This window comes from Colletotrichum graminicola, assembly GCF_000149035.1.
Source record: "Colletotrichum graminicola M1.001 genomic scaffold supercont1.8, whole genome shotgun sequence".
Taxonomy (NCBI): Eukaryota; Fungi; Ascomycota; class Sordariomycetes; order Glomerellales; family Glomerellaceae; genus Colletotrichum; species Colletotrichum graminicola.
In genome coordinates, this window is record NW_007361012.1 from 995245 (window position 1) to 1019346 (window position 24102).

At 54.3% G+C, this 24102-nt stretch overlaps 7 protein-coding genes across 7 annotated transcripts; 5 read left to right on the forward strand and 2 right to left on the reverse strand.

The window, feature by feature from the left end:
* Nucleotides 1-321: 321 nt before the first annotated feature.
* On the forward strand, nucleotides 322-3535 carry GLRG_02951 (capsular associated protein; the record flags this gene model as incomplete). The annotated part of the gene is made up of 5 exons (XM_008093636.1): nucleotides 322-359; nucleotides 442-497; nucleotides 576-680; nucleotides 736-893; nucleotides 962-3535. The coding sequence occupies 5 exons, from the start codon at nucleotides 322-324 to the stop codon at nucleotides 3533-3535; spliced, it is 2931 nt and encodes a 976-aa protein (XP_008091827.1).
* Nucleotides 3536-5179: 1644 nt separating this feature from the next.
* GLRG_02952 (aldose 1-epimerase) lies at nucleotides 5180-6209 on the forward strand (the record flags this gene model as incomplete). The annotated part of the gene is made up of 2 exons (XM_008093637.1): nucleotides 5180-5758; nucleotides 5832-6209. 2 exons carry the CDS (start codon nucleotides 5180-5182, stop codon nucleotides 6207-6209), a joined length of 957 nt encoding a protein of 318 aa, XP_008091828.1.
* Nucleotides 6210-7122: 913 nt separating this feature from the next.
* GLRG_02953 (uncharacterized protein) lies at nucleotides 7123-12489 on the reverse strand (the record flags this gene model as incomplete). Its single annotated transcript, XM_008093638.1, has 2 exons — nucleotides 7123-9387; nucleotides 9436-12489. The coding sequence occupies 2 exons, from the start codon at nucleotides 12487-12489 to the stop codon at nucleotides 7123-7125; spliced, it is 5319 nt and encodes a 1772-aa protein (XP_008091829.1).
* Nucleotides 12490-13612: 1123 nt separating this feature from the next.
* Nucleotides 13613-15373, forward strand: GLRG_02954 (guanine nucleotide exchange factor synembryn; the record flags this gene model as incomplete). The annotated part of the gene is made up of 5 exons (XM_008093639.1): nucleotides 13613-13787; nucleotides 13844-13918; nucleotides 13974-14050; nucleotides 14100-15214; nucleotides 15265-15373. 5 exons carry the CDS (start codon nucleotides 13613-13615, stop codon nucleotides 15371-15373), a joined length of 1551 nt encoding a protein of 516 aa, XP_008091830.1.
* Nucleotides 15374-16251: 878 nt separating this feature from the next.
* On the forward strand, nucleotides 16252-17414 carry GLRG_02955 (chromo domain-containing protein; the record flags this gene model as incomplete). The annotated part of the gene is made up of 3 exons (XM_008093640.1): nucleotides 16252-16328; nucleotides 16384-17071; nucleotides 17130-17414. The coding sequence occupies 3 exons, from the start codon at nucleotides 16252-16254 to the stop codon at nucleotides 17412-17414; spliced, it is 1050 nt and encodes a 349-aa protein (XP_008091831.1).
* A 592-nt stretch (nucleotides 17415-18006) lies between these two features.
* GLRG_02956 (uncharacterized protein) lies at nucleotides 18007-18957 on the forward strand (the record flags this gene model as incomplete). Its single annotated transcript, XM_008093641.1, has 2 exons — nucleotides 18007-18603; nucleotides 18691-18957. The coding sequence occupies 2 exons, from the start codon at nucleotides 18007-18009 to the stop codon at nucleotides 18955-18957; spliced, it is 864 nt and encodes a 287-aa protein (XP_008091832.1).
* A 393-nt stretch (nucleotides 18958-19350) lies between these two features.
* Nucleotides 19351-22273, reverse strand: GLRG_02957 (uncharacterized protein; the record flags this gene model as incomplete). Its single annotated transcript, XM_008093642.1, has 3 exons — nucleotides 19351-19922; nucleotides 20203-22189; nucleotides 22247-22273. 3 exons carry the CDS (start codon nucleotides 22271-22273, stop codon nucleotides 19351-19353), a joined length of 2586 nt encoding a protein of 861 aa, XP_008091833.1.
* Nucleotides 22274-24102: the final 1829 nt, after the last annotated feature.

Consider the following 24102-nt stretch of genomic DNA (forward strand, 5'->3'; position numbering starts at 1 on the left):
GAAGGGGGGAGCTTGGCGCGGGCCAAGGGGGCAGTGCAAGGGAGAATTATGGGGGCGAGACGCGTCTCAATAGGGGGGAAGCCTGGTTTAATCGGATTATGTAAGGTCTGATGCTGTTTGGCAAACACGTTTCCCTGCGGGCGATTCTTCTTGCCTAACTGTGTTTCCAAGTTTATCAGGTCTTCGCCAATTGGGAAAGCAAACCCGAAAATTCCATGGCTTGCTGACCCAAGTGCGACTGTTTCCTTTCTATACGAATGTGCTGATGATTCCACCTGTGGCTGCGTTGTAATCGTTCAGGCCTACCCAGGTTCTCTCCCAATGGCACGCGATGCGCATGTACATATGACGGCGCTTTGGTACGGAGCTCTATTCCCCGTTCCCACCTCGCGATGTGTTAGACACTGTCCGGTCAAAGACAACCGACTAACCCGTTCAAAGTGCTGTCGGTTCTTTTCTATGGATTTCGTCCAATGTTGAGCGCCATTCTCTGATTGGTGTGTGATTTCTTTTTCATTACCATCCGCTGCGGTCTGGTGTGAAGGCATTCATCCACTGACGCAACCCGCTCCTAGTATACCCCCGCCTGTCTTCTGTCTTGATCCTCCTGATATCGGGGGGTCTGACATGGCTTGCAAGCTGCCTCGCGGCGTGGCTACCTGGATCTGACGGCCGATTCGGTGAGTCTATTGTCTGCCCCTTCAGACCCTCCAACGTATGTTAACTGTGTTACAGATGAGCGCGATGCCGACCCCACGAGAGTCATGGAGCATGTTGTTCCAGCCAGGCCACGACGCTACTTTGCGCCCCTTCTGATCTTCTGCATCTTCTTGCGCCTCGAGATTTTCTACCGAGTGACTTCTCAGCTCCAGTGCTCCGTGCCGGGAATCCAGGTGAGCCGCAGTACCCACGCTCTGGAGCCCACCCCTTGATGAGAGATCGGGCGGACTAAGGATCGCAGGCTTTCCTATGCATATATTTGGTTGTATACCACGTTCTCTATTACCAGAAAGCTCGTCCGCCACCTCCGGAAGAGGACCCTTGGGCCACGCCTCTTGACGACCTTGCGTTTTGGGCCAGCGGCTCTGCGTCCCTCGCGCTAGGGAGCATCGCCCTTGTCTGCTACAGCACCTTCCTCGCTATCTCTCAGGGAACCAGATCAACCTTCTTCTGCTCGTCTTTGCTGGATAGTCGGCTATCGACGCTCGCCTTTCAGCTCGCCGGACTGTTTCTGGATGCCGTCATCATCTCGCTGTTTTGGCGTATCTTGGCGTGGACGAAGACAACAAAGGTTCGTCTGAGGACGCTGGCTTTTGTCCTGCTCCTTTCGGGAGTCTTCATCAAGGTCTTCCAGATTCTCATATCCCCAATTATCTCCACCGGCGAGGGCTACCCGGCTTCCATTGGCGGAATCGACTCGTTGTACATCTTCGACGTCTTCATCGACAGCTTTGCCTTTGCCATCCTTGTCATTTCTCTGGGTATACTCATCTGCGAAACGAGTCCTATCGCCCCTGCGAGCATCATCACCTTCATTTGTGGCATGGCAGCGACTTTCCAGAACATTGCTCACATTGGTACGTGGCAAATGCAGTCTAAACTTGTTGCCATCGGACCACTTTACCTGCTGAGTGCGGGCTACAGCTTGTTCCTATACAGCACGAACGCCCGGTCCATCCTCTTCATCCCAAGGATGTTGCTGATTGTCCTTCTGTTGGCAACGCTCATTGGGATGACTATCACCGGCCTTGTCAAGTCGACCACCCAGAAGAACCACCCCCTGAACACAATCATCTACGAGACCAGAGTGGAATCGGACCGCTGGCTCCGGCATGTCAAGACCAGCGAGAACGTCCGCGCCGCCGTCGGCGTGTACCATGAACGACACTATGGCAGAGATCCACCTCCCAACTTTGACAAGTGGTTCGAATTTGCCAAGGCGCGCAAGACGGCCATCACAGACCACTTTGAGCAGATGGAGAGTGACATTTTTCCGTTCTGGGGCGTCAAGCCAGAAGCAATTCGGCAAGCCTACAACGAAAGGGTTCCGAAAGAGCCACACATTGCGGTCGTCACGATTGAGAATAAGCAAGTATCGCACAACTACCAAGGCGACGGCGAGAACAAGAAGGTGCTCGATGAACTTGTCGCCATGATCCAGGGGTTTGTAGAGCATCTAGCCGATATGAAGCTTCCCATCAACCTGAGCAACCAGCCGAGAGTATTGACCCCATGGTACGATCTTCGTAAAATCGATGTGGCGGGGATGAAGAAGAAGTTCAAGCACCTGTCAACGCGCTCAGTCGAGGATCCAGCGACAGATGGTGCCGGCGATGCTTCCCTGCCAGAGGGGGCCGCCGCGCAGCAAAGCCCAGAGAAGCAAGGCACCGGCGACAAACCGGAGACGAAACGTCAAGCCGCAGCAGGCTCATCCGTCGTCATACCGTACACGAAGGGAGCCATGTTCTCATCTACCAAGGCCTGGCGGGAGATGGAGGCCGCCGTGTGCCCAGTAGACAGCCCAGGCAGGTCAGGTCTCCATTGGAACGTCCGCGATTTCTGCACCTCATGTGCCAAGATGCACTCCGACGAACAGTTCCTGAAACGCTACCCCCAATCCAAGAGCCTGTGTGACCAACAAGACCTCACCCGGCTCCACAGCTTCCACACGTCGGCTCCGCCAATCACCCCCTTCCAGGAGCTTCTCCCCGTCTTCAGCAGGCACAAGGCCGACGGCTTCAACGACATCCTCATACCCCTCGTGCCACCAGCCGAGGAGGGCCCCGGCGTGAACAAGGACTTCCGGCAGCGCAAGGACAGAGTGTACTGGCGTGGCACGATCGGCGACAAGCCCATCAGCGAGGAGGCGCTGCGCGGCAACCACAAGCACCGGCTGGTTCACCTTGTCAACAACGCAACGGCGGCGGACGATGTCACGATGATGCTCGGCGCACCGGCGCAGGGCAACTGGTATAGCTACGAGACGGTCGCTGCGCGCGAGGCCAACGCCGTGCTCCCGCTCGACGTGGGCATAACGGAATATGCGTGCGAGGGCGGCCCCGGCTGCGACGCGGCTAAGGCGGAGCTGGGCCAGACGCGGGCGGAGGGGGACCCGCTGGAGAACCGGTACGTGCTGTTGTTGGACGAGGACACGGCGCCGCCGCCGGGGCTGCTGCGGACGGTCCGGTCGCCGGGCAGCGTGCCGTTCCTGTCGTCTGTCTTTGGAGAGTGGTACTCGGAGCGGCTGCTCCCATGGCTGCACTTCGTTCCTATCGACACGCGGTTCCATGCGCTCCATAGCACGGTGGCGTACTTTGTCGGGCTCAAGGGCCGCGGCAAGGTCAACGGGCGTGAGCTGGAATTCGAGGCGCGGTGGGAGGACGCCGAGTGGATCGCAACACAGGGGGCACGGTGGGCGGACAAGGCGCTCCGGAGGGAGGATATGGAGATTTACCTGTTCCGGCTGCTCCTAGAATGGGGTCGCGTGGTGAGCGATGACCGGGATAGCATTGGGTTCAAGCTAGACCAGGCGTGATGGCTGGGTTTCTTTTTTTGAACTGTTCATAGACATGTATAAAATAGGTACAACAGCATGTGTTCGCGCGATTGATGTGCCGGTGAGTCTTGATCCTCAACACTCCCCGCCAGGATGCGTCGACGACCACCAGTAAAGGTGACATCGTGGGAAGGGTAGCAATATGCATGCGAAGCTTAGATACCCAATTCATCGGGACCGTCCATCAGATAGCATAGCCCACTGTTTGGTGCGACTAACTCGGCACCATACCCACAAAGGGCTCCGATCATCGTCCGCCTGGCCTGAACTGCTGCCTCACGCAGGCCTTGTTTTTTCCTTCTTTCCCCCCTCTCTCCCATCATGCTTGGAGGACGAGGCGAGGATCTCCGTTCCCCTACGATCATCACCCCCCTGAGCGTGGCGGGCGTGGGTCAATTCTCTTCCCATCACGATTCTCTCACGGAAAAGGATCTCCTTACTTTGGAGGTCGGGTCCCAAGAATGGACACACGGTTTCGCCATTAGAGAGAGCGAATCACCTCCTGAAGATTGGGTTTCCCTTCCTCACATCTCTTTGTCTCGATGGTGTAGCATTAGAGGTTGTTGTCCCCGCTTACATACCGAGGCAGTATACATGACAGGGGGTGGGGGAGGCAGTGTACAATCAGTTCCGTTCGGAGGAGCTGGTCGAGGGGTGAAGCTCGTTTCAGAGTGACGGGTGCGACTGAACGGGGACATTTACCCGTGAGGCATGGCGGTGGCCGTGATCACCCCCCACCTTTCCTCCAGGATGGAGAACAAAGTCAAAAGACGAGGAACGATGGCGGAAAAGAACTGGTGTCGTTTGCCCCCCCCTTTCCTCGGATTGGCAAACAGCGAGGAACTTCGGTGGTGCTACAGCTCCGCAGAAGATGTACATGTGCCCGTGGTCCACAGCGTTCTTGCTACCTGATTAATTAGAGAGCTTATAAGTATGTCAGACGTTTGACGATGACAAAGTGGGGACGGGGAACCTTGACACACGGGGCGCGCCTCGAACCACAGTGATGCTCGACACAGTAGCCAGCCAGGCAGGCAGGCAGTTCGGCACCTGTACCTAGCCCCCTTCTACTCGTACATACGCTAGACAGGGCTGCCCCTCCCCCTCCCCCTCCCCCTCACCCGTCACCAACAGCTTCCCCCTCTTCTCGCCTCTACCTCTCCCGCCCCGCCATCTCTTCAACGCCGACAAAGACGCTGACCGACCTCGCATCTTCAGTAAAGTAGGGAGACCCTGTGTTGGCTTTTCCCGTGGTCTTGCAGATCTTGCTCAACCTCTGCTTACATACGACAACATCCTCTCCCCTCTCTCCCCTCCCCGGCGCTGGACCTTTTACCCGTGCATCCACCCGGTTCCATTGTCTCCTACAGCTACTTGCTGCTGATACCATCCCATTGGAAACCACCCATCCTTTTCAAAACACCCAATTCTCCCTCATACTCTTTTCGTCTCTGTCTCTCTCTCTCCGCAACCTATCTTCTCCTCAATTCGGACGCTTTCGTCACAAGGACTTCACTCACCCAAACCCCATCACGCCCTCGTGAATCCACTTCGCCTCTACCCCGCGCGCCCACAGAAGCTCCCTCCGAAACACCAGCGCATCCGCACAAGGACGTAGCAGCCATGGTTGACCGGCCCAACAAACCCACCGCCCTGGCCACCACGCCCGGCCTCCCGCCCCAGGCCACCGTCTCCATCACCCACGGCAACTCGCGCGTCGAGGCAACCCTGCCCACTGGCGAGTCCGTCGAGATCCTCCTCCACGGCGCCACCGTGATCTCCTGGAAGTCCGCTACCGGCGCCGACCGCCTCTGGCTCTCCTCCTCCTCCGTCCTCGACGGCTCCCGCCCCGTCCGCGGCGGCATTCCCCTCGTCTTCCCCGTCTTCGGCGCCCCCTCAGACGCTCACCCGCCCACCGCCTCCCTCTCCCAGCATGGCTTCGCCCGCAGCTCGCGCTGGGAGTTCCTCGGCAAGTCTACGAGCGAAGGCTCCGCCGGCTCCGAGTCCTCCGTCAAGCTCGACTTCGGCCTGTCGTCGGCCAACCTCGACGAAGAGACCAAGGCCAAGTGGGGGTACAAGTTCGGCGCCATCTACAGCGTCTCGCTCGACCGCGACACGCTGTCTACCTCCATGGTCATCACGAACGAGGGTGACGAGGCGTTTGACTGCCAAACCCTGATGCACACCTACCTGCGCGTCAATGTATGTCCCTCCCGTTCTATATGTACTGCCTCCCCATGTTACAAAAACCTAACACACAATTCTCCATTCGCAGGACATCACAAAAGTCACAGTTCAGGGCCTCGACGGTGCCCCCTACATCGACAAGGTTGACGCTTGTGCCGCCAAGACGCAATCCGGCGACGTCACCATCACCTCCGAGACGGACCGCATCTACACGCCCACTGGCGGCCCCAAGGCCCCCGTCGTCGTCCTGGAGGACGGCGAGCCCCTCTACTCTATCGTCCGCGACAATCTTGACGACGTCGTTGTCTGGAACCCCTGGGTCGAGAAGGCCGCCAGCATCGGTGACTTCTCCCCGGACGACGGCTACAAGAACATGATCTGCGTCGAACCCGGTGCCGTCAAGGGCTGGCAGAAGCTCGAGCCCGGCGATGCGTTTGAGGGTGCGCAGGTCATCTCGGTGAATTGAGGCAAGGGAATCAGGAGGGAGAGGCTGTGAGGCTCCATGCGGAGAAAGCCATTGATTGAGAGGGTGCCGAGATCTGTGGCCGAGATACAGGGTCGGGAAGATACCACCATATGAAAACATCTCGGGAGAAATTCCATAACCCCTACCGCTCGAAGCTCAAATCAGCTAGAAAGGAACATTTAGACGGCCGAAACGTGGACCGGGGTGCCGGGGACCCGGTGTCAACATGAGCGATCAGGCGCACGCGAGGGAGAGCAGGCCCTGGAAACTATCCTTTTTTCTGAATAAATATCACGCTGAAACGAGACGCGCATACTCGTCCAGGTACACGTGTAAGGCGGACGGGACGGTTGCATAAGATCATGATGATCCATCAATTCTTCCTCCTCTGGCCATTATTCCAGGCGGCGATCGACTTACAGATGCGTCCGCGACAAATCTTATACATGATGACGGGGAGTTATGGCGTCTTTCCCCCATGCTTGTTAAACAAAAACTGCCGAAAAAAAAGAATCCCCCTTTTTCAGTTTCATGCCGTGAGTTCCTTACAGACCGGGTCAAGACACACATTTTCCTCCTCTCCCAGTACAAGAGCTGAAAGAAAGGAGCATGGTTTGCTACAGACCCTTCCCTTCAGTCTTTCTCTCTCTCTCTCTCTCTCATCGACCTCGTACCCAAACATCTGCGCCAGCCAATGATGCAAAAAAAGAGGTTCCAGACACCTCTTGTTGGTCGTAAAAGCATGTACGTGGGGGGAGGGGGGGGCGAAGACTATCGACATATCCTCATGAGGACTTTGACAAAAACAGGAAAAAAGTGAAAGGGAAAAAGCCATTGAATTACAGCAGGAATGTTGTGATTTTGTTTTGTGTTTGTTTTTTCGTGCGTGGTGGCATTGGCCGCAGTAGTCATCTCAGGCACGTCCGCGGGCCTCAGCTGCGAAGAGCTCCCTCTTGATGTCCATGAGAATATCCTCCATTTTGTACACCTCGTCACGGGACAGCGCTGCGGAACGAAGCTGGTCGAGTACGCTGCTCAATGAGTCCACCATGCGGACGTCTTTCGTGTCGACTTGGGCCTGAGGCTTGGGCTGCGCGATGACGGCATTGGTGGTATCTGCGACGTCAACATCCATCGAGTCTTCGGCTGTCAGCTGTGTCTGTGTCAAAGATGGCTCCAGATTGGGCGCCTCGAAAGACTGGCTCTCGCGGTGGTCCGCCTCTTGCTGCTCATGGACCAGCTGCGAGTGGATCTCAGCCTCCAAGTCTTCGCTTCTGGAACCGGTGGAGAGTTTCGATGGTGTATCCCCGGTGAATGAGTGCTGACTCTCGCAGAACGCCTCTTCGCCAAGAACGGGTGACATGGCGAGCTGTGAGGTCTCCATCTCGTTGGTCTCGTCGTCTGCCTCTCCGGCGGTAGACTTTCTCTTCTTGTAACGGGTGCCATACCTAGAAGCACCACCTCGCTTCCGCTTCTTAGCCGACTTGTCAGGAGGAGATGCAGCCGACCTGGTCACAGGAGTCGAGGGTTTTCCAGGTGAGCGAGATTTGCTCTCGTGAGGTGCCGTCTGGGGCTGAGAAGGAGCAAGCTCTGCTGGCTCGTCCTCGTCCTCCTCCTCCTCCTCCTCCTCGTCATCGTCGTCCTCGCCGCAAACGGTGATGCAGTCAAGAACAGCGGGCTTCCCCTTCCTCTGCTTCCCGTTTCTGGGTCCCTTGGAGGGTTTGGGCGGCGACGTCGCAGGGTATTTGCTAATCGGGAGCTCGCACCTTCTACGATCCAAATCAACGACAAGTCTTAACATGCTGGTCTCATCTCCGTCGCTCATCTCGAAAGAGCGATCCTTATTGACTGCAGCCCGGGTTGCGGATCTCGTTAAAACGGTAGGCTGGGGGCTGGATGGTGCGTCGACAAACACCTCGTTGCCAGACCTAGGCTCCTCCACATTGATCACCCGGGTATTCTTAGGGGTTGACGGGGTGCTGTCAGGTTGCGGTACTGAGGTGGTCTCGGTTGTCGCCTGCTCAGACTGCTGAGGCTGCAGAGTCTCTTTCGCCTTTTCTAGAACAGGCGGTGGCAGCTCTGGTTCCTCTACAGCGCTGGAGGGCACCCCTTGGAACGAATCGTCAACTGCTGACAGATCCGGGCTGGCTTCTCCAGATTGACGCAGAGAAGCATCGGCGTTTGTCAGGTGAAGCTCGGTAGGTTCATCGGTAACTATTGCCATTTCCAGAGACGGTGAACCTGATACCGGCGATGAACTAAAGTGCCAGTCATCAAGCTCGCTCCGACTGCTGGTACGGGATTTGATTTGTGGCAATAGGGGAAATGGCCGCGGCTCGGGGGGCGAAGATGGCGGGTCCGTCATATCTTGATCATTGTCTGCCATCGCCACTGCTTGGCCTCGTCGGGGTGTTGGAGTTGAGCTGACAAAATCCTCATACCTTACGCTGCGCTTTGGCGTAACGTCTTTGGATGTCTCTGGAACGCTTTCAGGGACCACCGCCTTGAGTTCGACAGACGCATCTTCCTCTGTCTGCGCCTGGGGGCTAGAGCGCATAGCCGGAAACATTGCTACAGTGTCTTTCTGCCTCTCTCTGATTTCCTTCTGCCGTTCGGTGAGCACCTGAGACTCGGGGTTGACTGCCGGGTTCAATGGCGAATTTTCGATGGGGGCAAACTGAATCTGTGAGTCGTCGTGTCTCAGACGAGCAGTAGCAGCACTACGTCGGCCCCCGCTGCGAGTTCTCCTAGGGGTGCTACCCAGCTTCTTCCTCGCGGACAATGATGCCTTGGTCGAGCTGAGAGGAGATGAAAAGTTGATTGGCCTATTTCGAGAAGATCGTGTTGAAGATACGGTGAGCATCTCAATATCGTCCTGGGACTCAACGAAAGAATGGTTCTCATCTGTGGCTGTCTCGCGAGTAGACTCCAGACCCGGAAGAATGATGTCTACAGTCGGTCGGACGGCAAGCAAAACGGTCTTGAGGTGTTCGGGGTACTGAATGCTCTCCGCATTTTCGTAGATACAGTTCCATGCCTGAGCAATCGAGTTAACAATGTGCCGGTGCTTGCTTTCGAAGGCAGCACAGAAAAGTTCCTCAAACGCCTCAAGTTGGATTTCTGCTGGTGTAGTGTCAGGCAGGATGATACCCCTCACGGCATCCCAAAGGGCCTTGGCCTGTTCATGGTTAGCAAGATGAACTGTGCAGTTGACCGAGAAACTTACAGCTTCAGAGGTAGCAGGGCTCTGGCGAGCTTTGATAATACCCTGCGAATCCCGGATCCACATGACAAGGCCACTCTCCAAGTTTGACACTGTTCTCGGGGCGAGCTCAACGTTACAGCGGGACAGAAATCCGCCGCATTCTTTGAGTAGAGTGGCCGAGTCATCCATGTTGTCAGATTCATTGGCCTCGTATAGCCGTTCCAGCAGCTCGTTGGTCAGTTTGTACAGGTTATTGAATGGATCGAAAGAGGACGACTTGGACCCCGTAACGGCAGTGCCCCAAAGCCGGCGCCGAGCTGCTTCTACAGCCTGCCTATCCAATGGGTGCTTGGCAATGGAGAGCAATTCTGCTGCAGCTGTAACAGTCTTCGCAGATACCAAGGAGGTACTATCGGCAGGGATGGATTCGTGAATAGCCTTCGCGAGCGGTTCAATTACTCCCAAGGCTCGTCCAGCTTCGCCAGTCTCTTCGCTGGCACGGTTGGACAAGGCCGTGAGAAGGAAACGCCAGTGTTGCCAGGGAAGATTGGGTGCCTCCTGCCACCCTCGCTCCAAAAGGCGCACAACTGTGCGATACTCGTGGCCAAGGGCGGGCTCGCCAGTGGAGCTTGTGGTTTGCACATTGTTTTGGGACGAACTAAAGATAGAAGCCAAGCACTCTGCTGCGATAACCCATGGTGCGTAGGGAGAATGGGTAACTGCAGAGGACCAAATGGGCGTGGCGGACAGCATCTCTTGTGCTAGGTCGAACCTAGACTTCGCTGACCTCGGCGCGAAGAAGGGGTTGAAAACGGTCCGGTAAAAATCGACGAATTCCTCGTTGTCGGCGATACCCGGAGGCAGCCTCGACATCAATCCGGCGAGATGCTGAAGTGGTGTCCGAGCATCGCCTGCATTTTTTGCCGGCTTGTGAGAGGGCGTCGAGACAGGAGTGAAGTTTTGAAGTCGTCCAAGAGATATCATCTTCTCGGTGAAAGGCAGAGGGCCGAGGGCTTCCACAGTAACCGTAATAAGCTCACCAGCACTGGCCAAGAACCGTGTTGCTGTCTCGGGGCTCAAGTATTTAATCTCAGTCAGGCCAGCCTCCCAACGCTTGAGCAAAAGTCCGCACATCTGCGAGATGAAGGCAGTAGTATCGACGGAGACCTTGATTTCCTTGGATGCTGCAGAAACCATCGCCCCGACCAAAGTCCTCCACAAGCAATGAATACGGCTGTTTTTGTCCGAAAGCTCCAGAAAGTGTTTCTCCATGATGGGCTCAATGACCTGGAAAACGCGTGAGGAGTTACGCCGAAGCCACTTGGGGTCAATAGCCGGCAACTCATGTGGTCGGGCGAGAGGCGTTTCTCTAATGCGCTCTTCCCTCCATAGCCGCGGTGTAGTTGAATCGAAGAGACCGGTGAGAATCAAGGTTGCCTGCCGCAGGTGCTCGTCAACGGCATCGGCATTCCTTGCATGTGCCTTGGGAGCCTCTGTGATGGGCTTGACACAAGCATCCCAGTAGCTCTCTAGAAGGGTTGTACTCGTGCCAGGCTTGAAGGTGTAGTAAAGGAGGTTGCAGACGCTTCCGAAGACGACCTCTCGGATGTGCTTGCTAGTATATTTCGATTTGAGCTGGCTGCCTAGAGGTTGGTACAGTGTAGGTAGCAGTTTGGCAAAAGACTGCCCTTCGGTGTGCATGGACCAGACGAAACGGTTCCAGGCAAAATTCGCCTCTTGTTTGGTCTGGGGATGGTCGTTGTTGTTGAAGCCCATCTGAATCAGCTGCAACCACTGGTTGAAGAACTGCCACCGGTCGAGCGGGCAGCGCAAGAAGAGGATGATGACGCTCCAGATTTTGGGAACAGCAGCGGTCAATTGCCTGTCATCTTTGTCCTTGGCCATGGAACGAAGTTGCTGGTGGTAGTACTCTGCGAACTTCATCTCTTCAATGGATGTATCGAATAGTTCCATCACCTTCCGCGAAAGCGATTTCTCCTTTCCAAAAGTGTAGACAGCTTCAAAACCGAGGGATATCGCAGCCGATCGCAGCTCTTTAACCCTGCTCAGCATATCCGTGAGAAGATCGTTCAGCCAGTCCGAGTGGAGGACCATCAACTGCTTCGACTGCTGAACCAGGCGCTTGTAGATCAAGATCCGAGACATTACTATGCTCTTTCCCTTAAGAATATCTTCAATGTTGCGCAGAGCGGCGACTAGACGCCGGACACGATCAGAGGTCATGACTTTGGGGGAGAAATCCTGAGTAGCGACAGCGTGCATCAGGTGTCGAGCAATGTCTTTCGGTGTGCTCGGATTCTCGAAGGATCGGATGCAGTGATCGATGAAGAAAACACCGAAATCGCTGGGTATCGTCGAGGCGATGGCAGGGAAGTGCAGGAAGGTGGCGAGGAGGCGGAGGGCGTCGTTGACGAGAGGCGCGTCTGGTCCGCTCGAGGCGGGGTTTTTGGCGGTGATGTCTCGCTGAATGAACTGGACAAACAGCCCCATCTTGACTTGAAGGGCAATCCGGTCGGGGAGATTGTTGGACGTCTTCAGAGCATTGACCAAAGTTGAATAGGCATCCCGCTTGGAGTCTCTGTCAGCTCCGGCGAGCTGCTTCACGGTTGATTCCAACATGTCGGAGATATTGACCGAGGCCGTCAAACCATCTGCCTTAGTACTGGTGCTGAGGGGGCTCGGCGAAGATGTCTGTTTGAGAATGCCCTTGACGGGTTTGGGCTGAGTCGACGACGGTACCGAGAGAGGCGATCGCTTGCCAGAGACGTTGACGCCTTGATAATGGGGCGCCTCGTTGTATTGGGCTTTTGCAGAGAAGCCCACCCGTTTCCTTGCTCTTCGTACACTCGGATTCGTGGAATCGGTTCCGGAGAGTGGTGAACAGCCACTCGGCGGTGTGTGGAGACTCGCACGAGGGTCGGAGGAGGGAGGGAGGACGATAAAATGCTTCGGTGCGAGGGTGGCATCAGCAGCTTGGCTGGTCTCGCGGGGTGGTGTCGGTGGGCGAGGAGGTAGCGACTCTAGTCGGCTCGACACAACTTCAACAGATCCCATGGCTGCGAGGAGGCTTCCCGTCAGGTGTGGGAAGGGGACGCCGAAGACCAGCTAGCTCTGCTCCTATCTCGACTGGAGCATGCGTGCGTTGGACTCCTACCAGCAGAGACGGAGGGAATGGCGATGCGTGGAACCAAGGGTAATGTACAATCCTCCTACTATAGCTATGCAAAAAGGAAGGACGGTGGTAGAAAGGGGGGTCTTTCCAGCGTTAACGAGAGTAAGAGATTCCGTATGGAGACAGAAGAAAGAGCGAAGCCATGCACAGATATCCGTACGGATATGAGGATGGGGTTGGGGGCCGGAGTCGTGGCTCGCGAGTACGGATACTCCTCGTCAAAGTTAGGGTGGAGCGAGCTGGTTAATTGGCTGGCGCTTGACGACTTTTGGTTAAACACGTCGACGATGCACGTAAAAACGCGAGGTGAGCGCGCGAAACCACTTAAAGTGGTGGCCCGTGCCAGGCGTGTATCCCGGTCGTTTCGTTGCCTGGTTGCTCGGGGGGGTTGGGCCGCTGAACAACCCCGAGTGGGGCAGTGGAATTTCCATCTCGGAGTTTGCATAGCCTGTGCCTGTATCCATAAAAATGGCCGTCACACAGCAACACGGAGTGGCCACGGGTGTCTTAGGTAAGCAGCTCCCTCGCCCGGCTCATCTGTGGCTTCGGACCCCTGGGCTTAAGCATCAACAGCCACTGCGGCGCCCCTCTTGATTGTGCGACGACCGATCGATGGGCTCGGAAACGTCGTGGCCAATGTGCTTATTCGTCTCCCTTCTCCATATCGGCTTCGACCTCACCTGAACACCGACATCCCCCATCTGTGAACATCTAAACTACGCTTTTTGCCCTCGTTTTAAAGATTCGAATCCTTTTATCATTGTTTGTCTTGGGTATCTAATCGAGGGTTCTCTAGCTTGTGATTGATGCACCATCGAACCTAGCGGATTATCATGGTCAAATATCAAGCAACCACTTGAAATCGACCTCGAGTGCCACAAAGCACGCCCGTTGAATCGTACAAGCTTTCTCAAGCACTGCAGGCAAGCGATAATCCTGCTGCATTTCAACATGTAGGTAATACAATTTACTTGCAACCACCTTCACACAAGCACTCTACTCAGCATGGCATCCAAGTTGAAACGAATGCTAAGCGCCAAGGACCGCAGAGTCAACCGACAACCGTCTTCGCCGAGTTTACCGAGACTCCTTCAGGCTTTCAGTCTCAATTCCAAGCCTCTTCCGGCACGCCAAATCATGTCGCAGCCCCCCGCTATGCAGGCCAACCTCACTGGTCCTGGTAGGTCCTCATCGTTCCGTGCGGCTCTGTAACTCTTCAGCTGACGATCCCGTTAGCAAAACTAGACGCGGTCAAAAGTTTAATGGACAAACTAGGTGAAGACTTGAAGGAGCCTGTGCTGCTCCCTCGACGTAAAGCTCATCTGACTCACATACATTCCCGAGAGCTTCTGGCTGATTATTGCAGAACGCGATGCTGCACTCGAAGAACTCAAGGTATACGGACGGGATCCCACCAATGCTGATCCGATCTTCACTCAAGAGGTCAGTCTCTCCGCTTTTTTCCAGGTCTTTCGGTACTCATAACCAATAGGGCATTGAAATTCTCGCAAAACACGCGTTCACCAGCCCTTCAAACTCGACAGCCAGAGCCGCTCTGAGAGTTCTGGCTAATTCCATGCTGCTGAACCCTACGGCCCGACAAACATTTGTCCGTCTGGGCTATGAAGACCTGGCCTGTAAGAGGTTGAGAAACGACAGCTTCGATGATGAGTTTCTTGTCTCGAGAGTTATCTTCCTCACAACGTACGGCACCAATATTGACTTGCTGGCACTGATCCAGAAACACCGGCTGGCAGAGATCATTATTGGAAACTTATCCAAACATGCCAAGCTTCTGACAGATCGCGAACCAAAGGCGCCTATTGACCCTATGGAGGATATGGCGTTGAATGAGACTTTGAAGCTGCTTTTCAACGTATCCCATTACTGTCCCTCTGAGGTGGATGCTTTCACGGGCTGCATACCACACATCATTGCCTTGCTCTGGAAGCACGACGTCCCTTCCGACAACCCCCTCAACCCACCTTTCAATGCCCTCGTCAACGCGCTGCTCGAATTGAAGTTGGAGGACAAGGACATCCAAGCATTTATCTACCCCAAGTCCGAACTCAACATGTTGGCGGAGCGGTTGATTGAGATACTGGACCCGGCGCTGAAGACCTACCCCGACAACGAACTCGAGCAGCTTGTGACACCTCTTGTAGGCGTATTGCGCCGGGTCTATGATGGTGCTCCTGAAGAAGTCAAGAAGTATGTCAGAAAGACTCTTCTTCCAACTGAAGAGGACAGGAAAGAGGTTCTTGGTCGCGGTTCATCTTTGACGTCACGGCTGCTGCGTAACTCGACGAACCCCCTGACTCCTCATCTGCGCGACGCCATCTCCCGTCTCCTCTTCGACATGTCAGACCAGGATGCGTCCAAGTTTGTTCAGAACGTCGGATACGGCTTTGCCTCGGGTTTCCTCTTCCAGAACAACATCCCGGTCCCAGCGAGTGTATCTGAAGTCTCCAGCACTGGCGAGGCCCAGATGCCAGTCAACCCCATTACTGGACAGTTTGTAGAGTCCGAGAAGCACGTGGATGTCCCGAAAATGACGGAAGATGAGAAAATAAGAGAAGCGGAGAGGCTTTTTGTACTGTTTGAAAGGTAAGCCAAGCCCGGCTTTTCATTTTGAGCTCATGCTGACAACGTGGAAGACTGCGCAAGACGGGTGTAGTCGATATCCAGAACCCGGTCGAGATGGCGGCGAGATCTGGGCAACTTCATGATTTTGGAGATAAACGAGTAGAGGAAGTCGATGAATGAGCGCTGCGTTGGAACAGCTCGGAAGGTGACTATGGTGGACTACACTTACCTTCGGTGACCGGTCAGTGTATCTTCAATGAATTTAAGCCCATATACCTATCGAAGGCGATATGGTATCAAGCGTCTTGTGGTTCCCCGCACAATTTGCTTAAGTCCGAGTGAAGGCTTCAATCAAATCTACTTTCGCATGGCGCTCCTTGTGCTTACTATATATGCGTGCTTTTTGAACATGTGTCCTGGGCTCCAAGCGCCCAACATCGACAATCCAGGGATGAACGGGTTGTTTGCTCCAAACGCTTTCTTCCGTACTCTTTGGAAACGTTCAGACTCTTTTCTTCTATGGTCTTCTGTCTTTTAAGCCCCTGCATTTGCGTTCTTTGACGCAGTCTATCATTCTTATACCATCACCCTGAGCAAACGGTTTCGCCCAAGGCATTCACGCCCTAGAGCCCTGATACGTAGCCTTGCGCTACCATGCGAAAGAAACATCAGCCAATTGAAGCGGGAGTCGAATCTTTTAGGATCACGCGCCTGCCTGCCTGGCTTCAGAAATCCGATCCGAAGTACCAGTCTATCTGCCTACCTACCTAGGTGGGTACCTAGGTAAGGGGCTTGTACTTCCGTTCTTGTCCAACCTATTCTAGAACGTAAGGTAGGTAGGTACATGACCAAGGCTCTTTCCCAAAGTCTGAAAACAATCAATTCAACCAATCACCTTCATATACAGCCTAGATGGGTACGACTTATTACCGCGCTTCCACCTTCTTACTTCCGCCGTCATTTACCAGTCGTTCCCTCCTTTGTTCAATTGTTCGAGATCATCTTCCCATTCCCTCAGCTCTCTAGGTACTCTGCCAGAAACAAGTCCGAATATCAGAATGTCCGCGCCTCGAGTTTTCAAGGGTCGCGAAGAGGAGATGACGATGGAACAGCTCGCGGCTTCGAGCGCTGCAGCGTAAGTAATGAGGAATAAACCAAGCCAAGCTTCACTTGTACTAATACCTTAATAGAAAGATCCAGTCTACCAGCGGAGGCTCTGAATTTGAGGATTTACCCCTGATCAAATCTGACATTACCTCCAGTCCAGCTGTCAATGCACGGCCCGTCGCCTCTGAGACCAAGAAGCGCAAAGCAGGTCGCCCTCTCAAGGCGAGTAGGGCTGTCAAAAATCTCACATTGGCCGAAAACCCCGAGGTCGCGGTCGGAACTTCGCAGAGCGCTGTCCCATCAGCTGAGAACTCGTCTTCCTCGCCTTACGCGACTCCGGACTCTCCTTCTCTCAATAGGCGAAAAGTTCTCAAGGTCGGCGAATACTTTGAGAATGTGCCTAACCAGCGAGCGACGCCTGTGACTCGGATGCAATCATCTGCTCGAGAGCTCAGCCAAGGTGCCAATGTGTACAACTCCGATGACGATATGAGGGACGACGCTATTCCTGAGCCCGTCTCAGTTCCTACCCGGCGCGGTCGCCCACGAAAGAACCAGACACCCATTCCAGTCAACACAACTGGTAAAGGCAAGTCCAAAACCAAGCTGCCTCGGCTCGTCTCCCGGCGCTTACTCCCCAGGCGATACGCAAAAACTAACCGACGTGGGATCATAGACTCGGTTCGAACCACCCGTGCCTCTGCTCGCATTGGTTCCGAGAAAGCTGCTCCTGCCAAAACCCCTCAGGTTCAGGCTGTTCCCACTAAGAGGGTATTTGCTTCTTGGTTCTTCTTGTTTCGAGATTCCGAACTGACCAAGAGAATGACAGGCTTCTTTATCTTATGGCCGAGGTGTTGGTCGTCTCAAGAAGACTCCCCGCAAAGGAAATTCGGGCACCCCGCAGTTCACCAGGGAGGAGTATGTCGTGGAGAAGATCGTCGGCTCCCGCATCGACCCCATCACCAAAGAGCAGATGTATATGGTGAAGTGGAAGAATTACGCCGCGAAGGACAACACCTGGGAGCCGGTGAATAACCTTGGAAAATGCAGTTCACTTATCAAGACATTTACCGACTCTCAAAAGTCAAAGGGAAAGAGAAAGGGAAGGAAGTAAAGGGTGTTGGCCAGGCCATGTCAACAAGTTGACCCGCATCGTTGTTATCGATGCTCAAGTCGACAACCTGGCTCAAATTTGCGCTTTGCGTCGCGGGTTTATTTTTATTTTGACTTTAAGACGGTCAACAATCATGGAAAAGGGATATCGAGGGCTAAATGGAATAGGAGAGCGCCTTGAACTGGGTTTCCTGGCAGCAGGTTGCTTTCGCGTTCGCATGGGGACGGAATGACGTGGGGTGGTGCAGCTTTGGTATCTGCCGACAGTAGATTGGCCAACTAGTCTAGCTTAGCTCCCCACATGATATTCTCCGACTGGATGATTTTACCATCCCCCCTGGCCTCCAATTCAGGGTTCATAGTGACCTCAACCCTTCCTTCAACGTGTCCGTCGTGCGGTGGCACTCAGCCCCAACAATCGCTGCCTGTTAACTTTTTCCTTCCGCCTCCACCCACTCTCCCGACTCCTGGCATAAACGCTCCCTCAAGGCTTCGACGGCGTGCTAAACCAAAGGTTCGCGATACGCGACACACCCAAAGCAAAACTTCACCGAGTTTCCCTCCCCCGTCAGCAGAAGCTTTACATCGCAAACATGGACGCCGTCCGCTCCGCCCTCCAGCCGATTACCCACAACCTCCCGGCTCCGATCCGCGACCTCGGCGTCTCCATCATCGGCGAGCAATGCTACAAGTCCCTCCTCCTGGACATCAACGTTGAGGATGTCGACTGCATCAAGCTCGGCCTCTCCAAGGGCGTCGGCCTCGGCATCGTCGGCGTCTCGGGCATCGTCAAGCTCCCGCAGATCCGCAAGCTGACGGCCTCGCAATCGGGCGAGGGCATCTCGGTGCTCTCGTACCTCCTCGAGACGGCCTCGTACATCGTGTCCCTGGCCTACAACTACCGCAACCAGTTCCCCTTCAGCACCTACGGCGAGACGGCGCTCATCATGGGCCAGAACGTCATCATCACGGTCCTAGTCCTCAACTATACCCGCCGCGCCGGCCTCGCCGCCGTCTTCGTGACCGTCCTGGCCGCCGCCGTCGCCGCGCTGTTCACCGGTAACCTGGTGGACATGCAGACCCTCGGGTACCTGCAGGCTGGCGCGGGCGTGCTGAGCGTCGCGAGCAAGGTCCCGCAAATCCTGGCCATCTGGCAGGAGGGCGGCACCGGGCAGCTGAGCGCCTTCGCTGTGAGTTTCTCCCCTCTGCCGCTTTTTTTTTTTTCCCTTTTTTTATCCCTTCCCGAGACTTGAGTTGCTGACGTTGCGGGTTTCCAGGTCTTCAACTACCTCGCTGGCTCTCTATCCCGCATCTTCACCACCCTCCAGGAGGTCGACGACAATCTCATCCTGTACAACTTCATCGCCGGCTTCCTCCTGAACGCCGTGCTCGCCGCACAGATGGCGTACTACTGGAACGCGCCCTCCAAGAAGGCCAAGGGGAAGCAGAAGGTCCCCGTCGCCGCCGCCCCTCCTTCCAGCGGCTCCTCCACGGCCACGTCGACGACGCCCAAGAAGGGCCCCAGCACGCGCCGTCGTGGGTAAGTATGTAGCAGGAAACCAAGGTGGCGATCAACTCTTTTTCTTTGGGGGCTATCGTGGGCGTTTAGATACCATGCCTGTTGCTTCGGTAATACAGTGAGCAGATTTCATCGATGCCTAGCCATTGCCTCCCAATGTGTACAAGCTTCCTTTGATGAGTGTTTCCCAACGTGTTTCATTTGATATACTGTTAGGCATGCTTTCCACGCGTCCCCGAAACCATACCCCCATTCCTTCACCATGCCACACCAAACCAAATGGGTATACCCGTAGGCAGTGACCCCAAGATCGTAATCGTAACATCGTCTACTGGCGTTCAGGTTAGAACACAAGGGTCAGCAGGCAGGAAGTAAGGAGAACCTACATCTTAATCCAACAAAAAAAGGCCGCAGCCGCTCAGTTGCGGAGGGCGAGGAGGGAGATCAGGCCGGCCGCGAAGGCCACGACCCACACACCGCAGCCGACAAGCAGCATGATGCGCAAGTTGCGCCTTTGGTGGAAGGAGAGGCCGGAGCACTCTCCGCGGGTGATGGCCGCGAGCAGTGTGTCCCCCGAGAGGGCGAGGATGGCGAATCCCACGAAGGGGAGGACGCCGGTGGTCGCCATGATGGCGTAGTAGAACGCCTTCTGGCGGAGCACCGCCCTCTCGGAGAGCGGGAGGTCTCTGACGCTCGCGGCCATGTCGGCGAGCTCGGAGTCGGTGCCCTGGCCGCCCAGTTGACGGACGGCCTGCAGAGCGCGGTACCTCGCCATCACCTCTTCTGAGTAGAGGTGAGGCGAGGACCTCCGGCCCGCCGACGGGTCGTTGGCCAGGGCCTCGACCGCAGCCTGGTGGCTGGCCGTGGCATTCCGCCTGGCCGTGGCGGCGGTCGAGGCCCGCTCCCTCGACAAGGGGGTTGGGGCCCGCCCCGAGTACTGTGTTGAGCAGTACTCGTGGGCGGGTTGCCCAAAGGTGTTTTCCCGGTGTCCTAGATTGAGGAGAAGAGTTAGAAAAAACGGTTGACTCAAGATAGCTTGGCAGAATGAGGGCTTGTTCATACGAGGGAGCGCCGAGAGGGAACGAGATCTTCGAGTGAGGGTTTCGAACGTGGTGATTCGAGCGTGGGTTTTCGAACCGGAATTCGAACGTGGTAGATTTGAAGCGTTGTTGTTGAAGAAGGAAGAAGGAAGAGAGCAAGACAAGAGCAGGAGGTGTGGGAGGGCAAGAATATATAGGGCAAGCTATGGGTGAGAGAAGCGGGTACTTACTCGTGGTAGAGTGGTTGCGACAGTCAAAGTCTGAGTTCTTAATGCGGGAGAAGATTGAGCGTGCGGAATCCTTTCGCATGGCTGGGCGAGGTAGAGCGTGGCTACCGCCCTGAGAAGACAAAGGCAGGCCAGGTGAGAGGATACGGCCGGAGAGAGTCTGATCCTCAAGACCACTGGCGCGGCGGACAGCTTGGCGTCTGGCAGCATCCTCAAGGGCGACCAAGGGGAAGGGGAGATTGGCGTATGCGCTGTTAGCTGGTTGTGTTACTTCCATGGCTTGCTGCGCCCGTTCTCGCTCGGCACGGATGCGGGGCCATGAAAAGTCTCTGTATGGGGTAGGCATGGGCTCCAGCTCAATCTCCTCCCATCCTTCCTGGTTAAGCTGTCTCTGCTGGAATACACGGCTTGGGGGTCTGATAAAGGAAGGAGATGGAGAACGCGAAGGCATCGAAAGAGGCTGGTTGCTCTTCTCCCACCAGGCCTTGGTAGCTGAGGTCTTGCGACTGGTAGGAGCTCCTGTGCGCTGGTTCTTCTGGACCAAGAGTGTGTCAGAGACGTTGGCAATGCTGCTGCCAGTCATAACACGACCAACAGCACCAGTAAGGAATTCACGGTCATCAGTGACGGTTCGCCAGTCTTCGTCTCCCTCAAGGCCTGTTCGGTTCTCTGTGTCGCCCGATGCCACTGTTGCCATCCGAGTATTGTCAATAGCGCTGTAGGGCTCTGTGGCTTGCATGTCGACCTCATCTACATTTTGTAACGTTGAGACAGGAACCTTGATGCCGGATTGAGTGATCTGCCAGTTTGATTGTATGGCTGGGGCGTGATAAAAGTCTTTCTTTTGTTGACTGGAACGCATGCGGTAAGGTGACTGCTGTGAATTGTATGTCCGTGAAGATAGGCCTTGACGAACAATGAGACCAGTAGAAGGCAGACTGAGTCCGGTTGCATGATGAAGAGCCCGGGAGACCTCCTTCTCAGCATGAGGGCGCAAGAAGACCTTGTTGTCCTCAGGTTCGGATGGCTGAGCATCAGTGTCTGAAGCATGGGATGATATGCCTGAGAAAGCATGAAATGGGTTCAGACGACTGACAGAAGCCTTTCCTTTGTCCTCGCCAATAAACTGGCCTTCTGAGATATCGGAGATATCTCCTTCATAATGAGACTCAGGGCGGGTAGTATGCTCTGTGATAGAGAAAGCCTGCGTTGCAGGGATAGCGGGAGGGGGCAGAACACCGCGGTCGATAAAGATTGGGTATTGAGTGCCGTTCTGACCAGAAAGATGAGTAGCTTCAAGATTATCGAGAGTATGCTTCTTCTTGATGACATCATCCAAGTGAGACTGGAGCAACTGCTGGGGTGGGTGCTTAGAGTCTGGAGCAATGGGGGGAGGTAGAGTGGGAGATGATGCAAGAGCAGGAGAAGACTTGGGCTCGAGTTTGACCTTGTCTTCAAAAGAATCGTCATCAGTAGAGGCTGGGTAATAATCATCGCCATCTTCCGGATAGAAGGAAGAAGCATCTGGGCAATCGAATGTTGCTTGCTGACCACTGAAGGGGTTGTCAGTAGCGTTGTATTGGTTGACTTGGTCCTTGGATTCTTGGATAGAGGAGACCGAGCTGTCAACAAAAGCGTTCTCATTGTCCGATCGACAGAGGGAGACAGACGCATGGGGGCCTTGGTCGGTCGTCTTGGTCTGAAACTCAATGGCGGAGGCGGAAGATTGGTTGGTGAACTTGCTCTCATGGCCAGACTGGTTCTCTGCAACAGACTGCTGTGGCTGTTCCGCTTCATCCTGTCCCTTGAGCTGTCTGGATGCGTTGGATACTTTCAGGATTTCTTCAACTTGCTCTTGGGTGAGTTGCTCCTCAACGCGAAGCTCTTCCTCGATCGGAGTTCTGGGAGTGACAGGAACAATGTGTCGATGTGCCTCGTTGAAAGAATTGTACAGAGGTCGGTTTGGTGTGAGAGACCGCTTAGATAGCCGCTGAACAAAGTCAGTTCGAAGCTAAAAGCTCAAATAAAACAAATAAGGGACGCTTACCTCTTGAGTATCCTGATTGTTCGACATTCTTGCAATGGATGAGTCCTTCTGTGTTGCGTAAAAGTAGAAGGGGCAAAAGATTTTGCTCTCTTGGAATGTTCTGGAGTTGATGAGGACAAAGGATATTCGACTGAGTGCCTGTGTCTTTCCGCAGGGAGTAGAAAACCCTGAAGATGCTGAGGCGCTTGTTTGGATAAAAGTCTGTGAAATTGCCCGGCAGAACTTTTTCTTTTGTTCAGAACGCAGTCCAAGTGAGATAAGGGGGAAATTAGAGTAACAGAACAGGCAAGAGTCGTTAACGGGCTGTGTGAAGTCGGTGGGCAGCCACAGTCCTCCAAGATTAGAAGTGAGCGACCATTCAAAGTTTTGATGGTGTAAGTTGTGCTTTCCAAAGAATAATCTTGAAGAGCTGACTTTGCAAAGTTCTGGTGATTCTGGTCAAGGCCCTTTTGTAATGCAATACTCGCTTGTGCGTTTGAAGCTTGCAAGAAGTCTTGGTCGCAACAAAAGTAGAGAGATGAGAGAGTGCCCTCGAAACAAAACAAAAAAAGCCGATGTTGAGTTTGGAGAAGAAAGATGAGAATATTCTCAGGTTGCAGACAGAATATTGGATGGGTGAAAAGGAAAAGTGTGAAGGAAAAGATTGTGGGTGAGAGGGTTACGGGTGAGAGGGTTGCGGGTGAGAAGAATATCTCAAGACGCGGTAGGGGGGAAAGATTGAAGAGAAAAAGGGGCAGCAGAGGTGTGTGACAGAAGTTCATCTGGTGCTTCTGTTTGCAAATAAGGAAGGAGCAACAACGCGGTTAGACTTGGTCGCGTGGCCAGGAGACGTGATGCCGGGTTCAAGATCGCGGCCAGCACAAATGTAAAGACCGGGTCTTCAGAGCCCTCCCTTCTCGGTAGGCTGTCTATCACCCCCATTCGTGCTGCACTGCAGAATTATAGCTGTACTCCTCAAGTCAAAGAATGAACAGAAAGCTGCGGCTCTGCAGCGTCTTGGTTTTGTATGATAACGCCCCTAATGTGAGTACTGGCCTGTACTTGAGTGTTGTACCTCATGTTGGTCGAAATCGAATACCGTTATCCACTGCGAGCCACATTAGGAACAACATCCGGGCTATTTCAAGATCGGTAATCTGACACTAGGGAAGCGAATGGTATGCACCAATGTCTGCTCCGGCCACTTGGACCTCAGAGGGGACAAAATCATGTACAGATAATTGTTAAGTAATTGGATCAATGAGTTGAAGGAAGGCAACCAGACCATTGTGAGAGCCTTGGTTGGCTTTCGTGGCTAGCGTAATAAGTGCCTTGACCACGCCACTATTAGCCCTCGACTCATTCTCGCTTTTATGTTGAAGTAGCCATTTATGAACTGGTTGACCCAGAATGCAAATAACATATTAGTTGATGATTGAGAATGATAACAAATCCAAGAAGAGCCTGGTAATTAATAGTTTTCTCAACTAGTCATTGCAGTACTTGTTGATGAGAATGTACGAAACCAAATTGGAGATATATTAGATGATGGGGTTGGAGAAGATGAGGCTCTTGATGGCCAACCTTTCAGTTACGGAGATTCTTCTCAATGTCCATGTCAAAGCGCATACAAAGACTCGACTTGGAGACAAAAGGTAGTTTGGTCTGTTTATAACGAATACTTCTACAAAGAATAGTTTATCCGTTGCTGGAAGGCGCGTTCAACAAACCATTTCTACCTTGACTTGTATTGAATCTTCCAGGCAATGTCGTTATCGCAGGATGTGGAAAGCACGTCCGTCCTACCGGCAACTTGGGGGCTATCGAGACAAGTCTACCGGGAAGGAATGAGACGTCGTCGGAGTAGGCAGGCACAT